This window comes from Leuresthes tenuis, unplaced genomic scaffold, assembly GCF_036924035.1.
Source record: "Leuresthes tenuis unplaced genomic scaffold, fLeuTen1.0.hap1 SCAF_2, whole genome shotgun sequence".
Taxonomy (NCBI): Eukaryota; Metazoa; Chordata; class Actinopteri; order Atheriniformes; family Atherinopsidae; genus Leuresthes; species Leuresthes tenuis.
This window is the reverse complement of record NW_027325356.1, coordinates 14991984-15005463: the sequence shown is the minus strand read 5'-3', so window position 1 is coordinate 15005463 and position 13480 is coordinate 14991984. Positions and strand designations below refer to the sequence as shown.

General features: G+C 40.5%; 1 protein-coding gene across 2 annotated transcripts in view; it reads left to right on the top strand.

Moving 5' to 3' along the window:
* Positions 1-4587: 4587 nt before the first annotated feature.
* The window catches only part of LOC140301726 (MAM domain-containing glycosylphosphatidylinositol anchor protein 1), a 183489-nt gene continuing 174596 nt past the window's right edge, over positions 4588-13480 (top strand). For both annotated transcript variants that reach the window (XM_072380324.1, XM_072380323.1), the window contains exons 1-2: positions 4588-5130; positions 6310-6399. In XM_072380324.1, coding sequence (XP_072236425.1) covers positions 6333-6399 — 67 coding nt within the window. In that variant the 5' untranslated portion in view covers positions 4588-5130; positions 6310-6332. The remainder of the gene's footprint in view (positions 5131-6309; positions 6400-13480) is intronic.

Here is a 13480-nt window from a genome sequence, read left to right as displayed (position 1 = left end):
CTTATCATTAATATCACACGTGTCAGTGTCAGTGCAACTAAAGTTTTGGTGGATGGTTATCTGTGAAGTACATTCATCGAATGCCTCTCTAGTTTCCACAGTGTGTAGCAGCGGTACACTTGGATATAGACACAATTTGGCCCCTTTACTAAAGATAGGCTCCTGAGGCACAGGTGTCACCCCTTGTGATACAGTACATCCTTTTGACACCAACTAAATACCAATTCATAAATACCAATTCATAGATATCTTCTTTGTGATGGCCCTCTGTCACTGGATCAGTTGTTGCAGTGAAAGTTTGAGGGTTTAAAATGCTACAAAAAGGAGTTTGTACGTTTCTATAGGAAATCTATTGGTCTTGTTTATGATTTCACATACCCCTTGATAGTGTTCTTCCAGCGGATTGGTGCTTCATTCTGTATTGACATGATTCTTGCTGTCCTATAACACAATCAAGGAATTTTTGAGAAATGGTTATTTTTCTCTCTCAATTAAGTCATGTTAAATTTTTAAATGTACAGATAGTTTCTTGAATCTCTATTCTTTTGCCTTTGTTTTGTGCATATTTCTTATGGTTTTGATATGAAACAAGAGTTTCCACATCAGGACAGAGAAGAAAGCATAATGCGAGGTAAATAAACTACTGTATGCGTTGATAAACTCATGCAATATCAATCCGACTCAAAATGGATATGGTCTACCAGCAGGTATACACGGGAACATTCACTCTGTACTAGATGACATCTTATCCTGTGAGACTTTTAAAAACGCCTGTGTCACACAAACAAAGCAGATCCATCAATTTCTTGAAAGGTTGTGAGTACATGTGTGATTGTTTAGTATGCAGCAGAGTCAAATATGTGAGTTGGCATGTGTGGGATTTAGTTTTGGTGTGTTAACTTCTTCGCTGGCTTGCTGCTCGTCCTGCAATTATTCCTGCTCTCATCTGCAATTCTTAAAAGAAAAGAAGCAGTCTCATGTGGTGGAATGAGTGTGTCTGTGTGATATGTTTATGTGTGGCACCCACCCAATGTTGCTCGTACAACATGTTGTCTTCTGAGATTCCTAGCCTTAAGCAGGAATGATGCACTCTCAGCAAGACATGCCAAGATGGCTGGACGTCGCCCAAAAAGCGGGACAAAAAAAACTAAATGAAAGAGGGAAGGAGATACTTGAGCCAGATCCCAAGATTTTTGTTTACTCTGACTGAAAAATTAATTTAAGTCGAGAGTGCTAAGTAATTAGAGTGTCTTGATTCCGTTTAGGAATGTCAGAACAAACCCCAAATGTTTACTGTTCACCGTTGCCCAGAATTGAGGAAGTGCACAAATGTTTTTTACCACATTTGGCAGATAACAATAAGCATTAAAAGTTTTCTTCTCTGGAAATTTTCTCAGAGTATTCATAATTATCATTCAGCTGAATAATCACAAAATTGCTTTGAAATAATTACAAAATGCACAGAACCATGTGTAAAATTCTTGAGTCTTCCCTCATTTCTTCATAATTTGCCTCAACAGAGCCAGACTTTGTAATCTTTTGAAGTGGTCATGAGGAATATATTTTTTTAAACATTGGCTGCTTTTTCAGTCCAGTCATTTCACTTGATTATTTTCTTGTGTGTTTTTTTCTTTTTCTTGTCACTTAACAATGATAATTGTCATTGTTCACCCCAATGATCAGCCCTAATCATTCAAGTGTGAAAAAGCACCTACTCAAGAGACAAACCAGTGTGGTGTCTACATTTATTAGAGAATTTAGCAAAGAACCAATTTTAGATTTTGTCTTTAGGCCCCGTAGAAGCTGGTCACAAAATTTTCTTTAATGGCACATTTGAAAAATGTCAAAGATAATAGCTTAACAAATAGTATCTTTGAACCAGCAAGGTGATTCCCAAAGAGCTAATAGGTTATAACTTGGCACAGCTTCCTAAATTTGATTAAACTTGACAGTTGGAGGACAATTGATGGGCTTTAAAAGCTATCTGTTGCAGATGAACATTATCTGAAAGTTACGTCTTTAAGAAATGGGAAAAGATTCTGCAGAGATCAGACAAAGGACCAGAGAGATGCATGTGAACCTTCAATTGATCCATCTACTGTTCACTGAAGCCTTATCAGAAATAGTCTCCATGGAAGAGTGTTTGTCAAGAAGCCATTCTTAAGGAAAAGAAACGGGGAGAAAATGCTGACGTATGCCAAATAACTACAAGGAGTTGACAACAGGTCCTATGGAGACCGGACCACAACAGCAGTGTGGGATCATCTTAACAGAGAACGCATCAAAGGGCAGCCAACATCCAAAGAAGAGCTTTGGAATGTCCTTCAGGAAGCCTGAAGAACTATTCCTGAAGACTACGAAAAGAAATTAAAAGAAAGCTTGTCAAAGAGTGTTCAGACTGTGTTGAAGAATGAAGGTGGTCATATCGAACATTCGGGCTCATCAGAACTGTAAAATATTTTTTTGCCTTACATACTCGATTAATATTCATCTTTGAACACGATTCAGTAAACTGTTGCACCTTCTTCTTGTTTTCGTGGTTGCGTATAAAGAAATTGAAAGAAGGTTAAAGACTCAGAAAACTGTACAGTACTGTATACTATTTTTGCTCTATTTTTAAGACTTACAGTTTATTGACAAAGAAGCTTAAAATCGTACAAAAACAGGTTAAATCAGTCATCTCAGTATTTGCTGTGTAACATTTCTTAATGATTAGCACAGAAAAGATCACTTGTTAAATTATCAACTCTAGAAAATGTATTTGAGAGTTTTGTGTGGGAGTAATTAGCATTGCTGGTCTCGGCAGCACTAACCACATTGAGTAAAACGCGTTCACGGTGGCAAAGACCACTTTGAAGTTCGACATCAGAGACTCTGACATCCTGCAGAACAGACAGATGGACTTTTGACAAAAAGGCTGTGGGCTCTAATTCCAGACATTAACGTGGGAACCTAAAAAAAAAATATAATTAGCTTCACCACCTCAACTGCGGATGTACCTTTTGGCAAAGCATATAATCCATAGCTGCACCTGTGGACCTTTGTGACAGTCAACAACTGTGTGCGCATGCAGTTGTAGATTAAACCAAACAGGAAGTAACTACAGGCAGTGATGAGTCATACACAACAGGAGCACCTTTGGTTAAAATTAGAGCTAATACCACACACATTGTTGGTCACAGTATTCTCATATTTGACGTCAGAATGTGAACAAATGCAGCACATTATATACAATAATAACAGGAAAGTCGTTTTTAAAATCAAAGACTGTCTACATTGGTTTACTCTTGCACTTTGCTGTGCACTGAATACAGACACTTGGAGAGGTCTGGGAAAAATAAATGCTGCAACATCTGCAAAGATTATGCTGTAAAACTAATTCCAGCTGCATTGTATTTGATTTTGATAATAAGCAACAAATCAAATATCATGAGACTGCAAAATAAGCTATTGAAGCAGACTAAAGAAAACACTAACTGAATAGAAATTAATCTGCAATGAATCACCAAGGTTAAGGCAGGGATTTGTGTCCTTTACCTCACAGATTAATTAGAATAAACAGAGCCAGTCACAACATAAATAAACTGGATCAAATAAATAGGGCCTGAATGATGGTTTAAAATATCCACGAAGGACATTATTTACAGGCTGACATACTAATCCTTCCAAACCAAATGGCTCTTGTACAGCTGGTTCTTTTTGTTTGCCTTTATTGTACACTTTGTTCTCTCTTGCTGTCTTTCTGGTCAACCACCGTGAAGTAAAGAGGAATTTTCTTATTTGTATTCTGCAATGCACATGGAAAAAGTTACTGAAGGTAAATGGTTATTCCTTAAACGGCAGTTTGCTTGCTCTAGTATGTAAGCTGTTTGATCATTTCAGAGCCTTTCTCTTTATCCAGCTGCACTCGACGTATAAGAGCCCTTTATGCACGGATTTCAGACCCAATCACCATACACGGTTACGCACACGCATGCTTTGTGCACACGCTTGTCAACCGCACAAGTACCCCAGTATAACTGTGATCTGAAACACGCCCTCCTGTGGCCTCGCTGGGAACTCACAAGAGCAAATCGGATGTGAGAGCTAAATCAGAGACGGAGTGTTAGGCAATTTAAATATGTGCGCGCTTCAAACATGCTCGGGGGAGTTGTTCAGCTGCAATTTGATTGTCGTTAATAATTAGTCCACGCATGAAGGGTGGTAGTTTTTAGGGGTTCAGACTTTAAACAACATTGACAAAAACTTTCAGGGCGTCTTCCAGGCCTGTGTTGGCTCTTCAATGTGCATTTGCAACACAAAGAAAACAGCAAAATAAGGAAATCACTGCACCCCTTAGGCGGGTAGAAGCAACCTGTAGCGCCCGAAAAAGGCCATTTCAGATGTATAGCAGTGGAAAAGACAGAGGAGAGCAGTGGTGGTCTTTTGACAACCTGTTCAGTGTGGAGCGGTGAGGCTTGAGCGCATCTCTGTGGAAGCCTCTGTTCACCCTCCTCTCCTCTCCCTCTCTCCATCCCTCCCTCACTCTTTCCTCACAGACAGGGGCGGTCGTTCTCAGTCTGCGCACATTCCACTTGGCCAGCTTCTGTCGGAGTCCACAGACACAGAGCTCACTGAACGAGCGAAGAGGAGCTCATTTTCAGAGCGCATGAAATAGAGGGGAATGACTAGATTGTCACCGTTCACAAGCAAAGAGGGAGAGGCAGAAAAGCCGTTTCAACCACGCCTTACATAGTAAATACTCCATATAATGGGAGATAGAGTATAAGACTCTTTTCTCAAGAGGACTTAGAGTTTTTCAAAGTGGGACTCCTGCATCTTTGGGAAGAGGGACTCTGTGGAATCGGGCAGCGGTGAGATTCCGCAGACCACTTCTCTGCGCTTACTGCTTATAGAAAAAGTTTAAGAGGAAAAATATTTCAGAGGTATTGGAGCTCCACAAACTCCAGGCTATATTCTCCGGGAACTGTGGAGTCCTATTGGACGCTCATTGGAAGAGGATATATAACTTTTCAACTGGTGTTTGTGGAGAGGCACGGAGAGCGGAGGAATTCTCGCTGCTGAGCGGGGAGCAACGCAGCGCAGGGCAACTCTGTGAACCAAAGGAACCAAAGGACAATCGCAGAAAAGGTAGAACCGTGGCAGTGAATTCCTTTCGAGGCCATATGATGTATCTACTTACTTGAAATGTTGTCTACTTAGAATTCCACAAACTATTGCGCATCGCGCAATGATCAGTTTTACCAAATATCAAAGTTGATCACCCCGGCAATATGCCCATCAGATTCATTCACATGTACGATTGAGAGTATAACCCTCTTTACAAGCATCGTTTTTCTTCTATCACTGTGGGAAATGTAATGATCGAGCAACTAAATATCAGCCAGAATGAACATGCGTCATAATACAACTTTAATCACAGCCCGAGTCATAACGCACAGTGACAATGCAGCCGACTCCTGACACAAACGCGTATGTCAAACGTCGGGGGAAATCCTCATGTTCGGCCAGAAGAGTCACACAAGAGGGTCCATTATCTCCTGACTTCAGCTGCCTTTCATTCCTCTTACTCGGCTTCCATACAGGTTTAAAACCGTGCAAAAAAATCAAATACCAACATTTCCTAGAACAGCTGTACAGCAGTAATTATGATGGTGATGCGTTTTTGACATAATGGGTGGGGGGAAAAAAATACAAAAAAGGAATTTTCTTCCGAAGAAGTCGATCTGTCCCCTATCTTCAGATGGGGCATCACAGGAATAATTGCACCGATGTGAATGAGAGGCGGTGTGTGTCCGTGCACGGTGACCCCACTTGTTGTAGTTAATCTCTCATGAATAGTACAGTCTAATCCTGACTCCTCTCCTATCCTAACTACACCTGCACATCCATGTGTCTCAGCGATAAGAGAATTGGAGGAGGGGGGGGGGGGGGGGGGGGGGGGGGGGGGGGGGGGTTGTGGGGGTCAAAAAACAGCAGACCTCTACTACCCTGTCAATCTCCAATTCTCTAACACACAGCGTCGCTTGTAAACTTTGTATAATCCACGATTTCGTGATTGAATAACCCGCCCTTTAAATTGAATGAGGCGATGTAGGCGTTGCGGCGGAGGCTGGATTGTTCTGTAATGTTATTTCCACGGCTTATGGGGTTGAAGGAGACATAGCTGGACATGAAAAAAGCAATTTTAAGCACCTCTTCTTCCTCTTTTGTAACATCCACTCAGCTGTTGCCTCTTGTTTCACACACATTTACACACTTTGCCCCTCTGCGCCTCCGTTTTCACCTCCACATTCTTTTCTCTTGCAGGTTATGACGGAACTGAGCTGAACATGGAGCTTTTCTGGATTTTGTTTTTTTCTAGTGTCTATCCTCTTGTCAGGAGCCAAGGAGTTTACGGTAAGCGCATTACAGTCTTTTCAACTCAGGCATTCCTGTCATCCTGTCATAACACTTATACAAACTTTTGAAGTTCAGCTCTATTTAGTCAATGAAGATAATTTATTCCACTCTAACTCAACTAAGGACTTTCATGTGCACCGTATTGTCCGTGTGGCCTATAGGCAATACAATAACAAGCGTTCACACTACAGCGAGAATAGTTTGAAGTTGATGGAAATCTAATCATCTTGTAAGGGAGATATCTCTCTGATGTAGCTATAGTTTTTTTAGTTGTTGTAGTGGGGAAACACACCCACTTCAAAGTTTATTTAATTCCATTTTAGGCAGAAATAAAAATTGTCAGTCAAAACTGGGTAGGCCTACATTAAAATAAGAAGTAGGTCTACCTAAATTATATCAGCGCTTTTTTGCGCGCTTCCGATGCTTGTTGTGATTTTTTATCATTATATGATTCTTGTTTAAGGTTATTGTTTTGGAATTGGATAAGAATTGTGCTTTTGTAAAAATAATGTAGCGTTCACATTGTTCCCTGCACACTGAATCGACAAAGCAGACATGTTTGTCTTGGTGTCTTTGTGGGGACATTGCAATGATACAGTACATTTCCTTGCCCCTAACCTTAACCATCACAACTGAACACTTAACCCTAACCCTGACCCTAAAACCAAGTCTTCAGCCTCAAAAATCACTTTGGACTCAGTTGGATCCCCATGTTTAAAAATATCCCTATAAGTAGGCGCCCTGTTAGGATGTGTGGTCCCCATTATGACATTAAAACAAACATACGCAGAAGCACAGGTTTTAAAGCGAGGATAACAGTGGCAGAGCTCTCTGAGATGTGGCTCATCCCTGTCAGGTTAAACAGGACAGTCACTTTATGCTTTTGAGGATAAGGCTGAGATTTGTTCCCCCTTAAGACTACAGTCCCACTGTATTACAGAGGCTCAGTTTCTCCAGCGACAGGCGCCTGGCCAGACATGCTCCCCCCTGTCCCTTCAGGCAAGGCAAACACACAAACTGATCTGTCAGCTTTGATTCCTTGATTTTGATATTTCAAGGCATGTGGCAGCCATTGAAAACAGGCTCTGTTTAGTCACAGTTGCACAGAGTGTGGTTGTCATATGCGATCCGGCAGCCTGCCGTCACACCAAGAAATGCTGACAATCTGTCATTTGCAGAAGCATATAGGCCTGTGAAAAAGTCCTTGCTAACTAATCAGACTTGCACTACTCTGATACTTCACACTGCTGCTGACATGTCTGTATGAGTGTAAACTATAATCAACTTACACTGACAGTTCTCTGATGTTTTCTCATCCTATATCATGTATTGCACAGTAAGTTGCCCATTTTTATTTCAATCTATAATACTGAATTGTTTGCTTTATTCAGTATTAAGTTGATTTATGTGCCACTCTTACCTGAATAAAGTACAATGTCTATGTGCAAAACTGGTGTTAGAAGAAATCTTCAGAAGTCTTTTTTTCTCCTCTTGGCAGTTTTATAGGAAATGTCAAACACAGCTTTACACTTAAATAATTACTTTCTTGAGATCATTCATAGTTCGGTTCATATTCTTTGTTTTTGTTATTGTAGCTGTCTACCGAAAACATTTACAAGTAACATTTATGTATTGAGAAGAGCCTAAAATGCAAACTGTCATCTAAAATTTGAGGGTATTGTGTTAATATAATACAACTGTTTCGCAAGATATGTAATTCTAAATTTCCAGCTTCCTCTCACGGCCAAGCTGTAACTTTGTTCAAGTTTGGCAGTGTGTCTCTTCATGAAGTGTCTTTAAAGATATGCCATCCTGTCGGAGAGTTTAACCTTGTGCATTCTTGTTCTCATTTATTTTTCATAACAGTTGGATAAAACTGTTTAGTGTTCTCTTTAGACTGATACACTGTCAAGTAGCATTGTGCTTCATGGGTTTTGTCACAAATGTGCAATGGGCTGAAGCAGATATACACAGCGTGTAGTGGTTGTGGAGGGTTCAAGGATATTCAGTTTTTTGTTGCAGTTTTGATGATTGTCCTCTGTGCAACTGCTGCGTTTCAGGCTCTGCTGAGGGAATAAAAGCCCCAAGGCTTTGTGGGAATGGTTCTGGCCAGCATTTGCAGGCACCATGTTCCCAGGTGGACCATTTAAAAAACCTGTAGCAAATGTTTCCTGTAGGTACATCCTTATAGCCAGAAAGAGTCATTCAATGAGAAAGCAAATTGCCTCACGATTTGCGAAACTGCAGTAAACAACATGCGTTTGAAAGATCGGGATGAGAACCAACGAGTTTGGCACGCTGTATGCAGATAGGCAGAAAATGGTTTCTATCACTTTGGAATTGTGTAGCACTTGCTCTAACAGACAGATGCGACTCACCGTCCGTCGGGAGCCGAACGCTGAAGTGTGCCTGATTGATGTCAGCGGTTTGGACGGCTGCGAGGTTCATTTAGTGTAGCCTTCTCTGGGGTGTGTTTTGGAGCATGTGTTTTTTTTTTGTGCGAATCTGTGTCTGCAGGTGTTCGTGTGTCTGAGCGTGCAAAGTGAGCAAGCTCATAAACCTCGGAGTCAGTATGTGTGCGCGTTGGTGTGTGCAAGTGTGAGTGGGACTTGCAGACACACTTTTCTTCCCTTTGCAACAGTTTGCTGGCTCAGCAGGGACTTGTAGATCGGTCACTGTTTCTCTTGCAGCAGTTTTGTATTGATTGCACCTCTTTGAATTCTGATAGGTTGTCAGAAAGCTTGTAACAGCTGTCTGTCACGTTGCAAGTGGACAGACACCAAGGAAATGTGATGCCGTATTTCAAGGGAAAAAGAAGATCTGCACACCATATGTTTGGTAACAGCAAGCTTCATTAAGTCTAAAATCAGTCTTATTTTGTGACAGTCATCTAATCTCTACTATTCTATTTTCTCCTGAGGGATAAGCTTTTTCTATGCATCCCCTCACAGTGATCACAGACCTCCCTGCATACACATAGTCATTTTTTAAATGTCATCTCATCTGAATATAATGTTCGTACAGTACAAGCAAGGTTTGTGCATTCCACATGTGCCAAACAGCAACATGCTAAATGATAACAGGGATTTTCAGAAAATCTCAAGACATTCTCACTGTCTGGATGTTCCTCTTGAACTGAGGGAGTCAACACAGACAGAGTGTACCAGAAAAAGTGTCTCACCATCTTTGTGGCAGTGCGTCACCTCACACTGTCTGAGCAACAGAGTTCACAGACACCAAATTATTGATCGCTTGACAAAGTCACACAGCACTATTAGCTGGTGCTGTGGATGGAATCCAGACTGCATTAGCCTGCAAGACGATGCTTCATTATGTGCTTGTTAACAGGAAATTTAATGAACTTAAATCGATGACTTTGCACAACAGTGCTTTTTTATTTATTTGCTATTTTCTTAAGATTTGAGTATGGCCCTTGCAGCAGTAGTGGCAGAAGAGGTGAGGCCTTGCCACTGGGCATACAACAAAGCATTACAAGAGTGAAAAAGTCTGATGTGGGCAAATTTGACAGAAATTTAGCAGCGCTTTAAAGATGTTTCAAAATAAAGAAAGAAAGGCGTGGGAAGTATTTATCAGTTTTTTAATTTAATTTCCTTTGCCTTCTTCTTGACTAAATCTGGAACGCTACTCACTGCAGTCACTTATGAAAGTTAGTACTTTCACTTCACTACTATGAATTTTGAAATACTTGTCAAGCATTTACTTTTTCTTCAACTGCACTTTCGCATGATCAGACAGAAGCATCGACTCATTATGCTTTGAATTTCCCAACCAATATAGATCTGCCTAAACTGCACAGAATCTTGAGTTGACAGAGATGCCTTCATGCCTGTTTTTAGTTGTGGAGCACAGCTAAATAAAGACAGTTCAGTGTGCTGCTTCATTTGTTGTTCAGTAGCCACACTTCTACAGTGCTGAAAAAAAATGGAACCCCGTTGGTTTAAAGCATCTCCGTCATGGTGCATAGTTTGACAAAGGCATCAGTTTGGTCCATAATGCTGATCAGTGTTCATGCAACCAGTTGTTTTTTTAATTGAGAAACTGCTGTTTCATGTCACATTTGCAGACAACTGGTCAGCTTGGCAGGGTGGATGGATTCAAATGTCCAAACGCAACCTGCATCTGTAGAACAACGTTTGTACGACTGTGCTGTTTTAGTCCACTGTAATTATCTTTAACTTTAGTTACTGATTATTCTGCTGGCTGAAAAATATTAATACAAATTTTAACGAACCTTTATTTTTAGTTGAAATAAGACAGAGTTAAGAAGAAACGACTTAGGATTGATTGAAGGCTTGAAAAGACGACCACCACAGATGAAAAAGACCTGAGTGCTTCTTCCACCTTGACTGCAGCTGCATGGCTTTAAACGCCAGTGACCCAGAAAGAGTTAATTCCAGGTTCAACAGGCCTGGCCACCATCTCCCCTGGTACTTCAACTCTTCCTCTCCTCACATCAGCACTTCTTGTTTGTGTCCCCTCTATGTCTCTTGCTGCTGAGTTTATTTGGAATGCTGAATATTGCCCTTTTCTAATAAGCATCCATAATTTATTGGTGCCTCTGAGGCAAAGGCGGATGAGAGGCGAGGGTAGGGCAGACAGTGATAAGAAGAGACTGAAGCATTAAGCTAGAGATGATGGTAATCTCTCACCTCCCACATTCTGACACCCACCATGCTCCTCCTACTCCTCATCTCTTATCTCTTTTTTCTTTTTAAATATACTGTATATATACATTTTTGTCCAGCGTGTTTGTGCATGTACAGGATTTTCACAGGTGTGCTCTCTGTAGTGTATGTGTGAATGCACAAAACGGCCGTGTAAACAAATTTATGTCCCTACAATATCAGTAACACACCCACAAATACACCCACACCCACACATGCTTTACAGACTAATGTCAACAAATGCTGGGTGACCTTTCTTTTTGCATGACTTTCAATTAAAGAATGGAATTGGAATTTAAGCATTTCTGCTGCTCAAACTGTTTTTCTGACTCTCCAAACAAGTTGGATGGATAGATAGATAGATGTAATGATGTGAAGTTTCATTAAAATGAGTGGTTGCTTCACCTTCTTTTTCACCCTCATCCTTTTTATCTCATTATTGTTCCATCTCACAGCGCTTTACTAATCTCTCCATTGCTTTCATGTCTTTTTACTGCACAGTTGTGTTGTGGTGCAGTTTAGCTGTTGCAGCCTTAATATTAAAAGGGTTGCACTTTGAGAGGATTCCCATGTACAGTACAATTCATGGCCTTTGTTTTGATGTGCACTCACCCGATATTTTTTTGTCGCTTTTTTGCCCTTCATCCTCTGCTCCCCTCCTTTCCTCTCTCCCCCTTTTTTCCCTGTGTGGCTGACTGGATATTAAAGCCTGACAACATTTTCTATTAACCCACAGGTCAGCAGCAGAGCCATAGGCCCATGGCCAAAGTGATATGTTGACGCTGTTTTACACTAGCCTTGCTACCTGGGGGTAAAGGATAAGAGAACTAAGACAACACCTTGAGAGGTCTGATTCATCACCCTACCTTCCACAAGATAGACTGAGCCCTGTGTGGGAACACGGCAGTTGGTAGAATTGGGTAGTTTGGCCGATAAGGGCCCCCAAGTGAGGTTTGATAGTAATATACCCAGACAGCATCTCGGTGTAATGTATAAGTATCTGTTTTTTACCAACATATTTGGCTTGTTTGCTCCAAAACAGGAACTAGCCAGAGATCAGCAGAGGGCAGCACGTCAAATTGAAATATAGAACGAAGAGAACAGGGTAACTTGTATTATAAAGAAACTCTCTCCGCAGTGAGAGTTGAATTAAGATTGATTCTACTTTCAGCACACTGAATCTGGAGGCTGCTTAGTTTAGGATACAGAATGATAACAGCTCATGTGGCTGACATATACAGTATATTATTATATGTTGTTATTCATTTGTGAAAATACAGTTTTATGGTGGATCGTGCTCTGAACTATGTCGCTGCGAGGACAGGAAACCGTTCCCATCAAAAAGTATTGCTGGAGTATAACCAGGGGCGAAGGTAGACTCTTTTAGCACAGAGGAGGTGGAGCATTTTGCTAAAATGATTTTATACTCACAACAATTAAATAGGCTAGCTGATATGCTCTATATACCATCAAGTGGTGGAAGAAGTATTCAGAAGCTCTGGGAAAAGTAGAAAAGGAAAACTCTTACTCCATGAAATGTAAAGGTACTACAAGAAGATTGGTTCCTGCGGATATTATACTATTGTAAATTTGATCATTTAATAGTTTTTATTATCGATTGATATAAAGGTTTTTATTTTCTTTTGTAACTGATGAAAGTGGTGCCCAACTAATGCATATATGGAGGCAGCTGACAGTTATGTCCCCAGACCATCTACTGGTTACTTCTCTCCTCTGACTGGCTACATCATATTGTTGTAAAATGTCCTGCTGAAGGTTATTATTGATTTTCTTGCTTGCAAAATGATACATTTTGGATTTTCGAAGACACAAGGAGGCAAATGTTAGCATGTTGGATTGTATGATATTTCTGTTTTCTATTAATCATTAGTACCACTTTTAAAGTTCTCGCCATCAGTAAACTTGATTCACTATCCTCATTCTTAAGGGTAGTGACTGAAGACTGACAGACTGTTTGAATCCTATTATCTATGTTCCCAGTAAAAAAAAAAGTACTTTCCAGTTTGAAGCTAAATTAAATCAAAGATAGAAGTATGATAAAAAAAAAAACAAGTTAAATGTTTAGCGTCACTGCCTGCTCAGCTTTGAATTGCAATTAAAAATTTTATAATAACATTGCAACCCTTCACTTTTTTGGTTTTTTAAATTAGATTTTTCCTGTCGCTCATGCAGATCACATCCACACACAGTCATGTGTACAAAGTAGCACGTACAGTTTTCACAAGCACATGCATGCGCAGAAACATCTGTCACTGTACTCACCCTCCGCTGAACTTGTTTCAGTATCTCACTCTGACCCACTCTCTGACCTGATCTCACACACACGCCTCTCTATAGATGAGAGTGGTCTAGAATATAACAGGATATAGGTG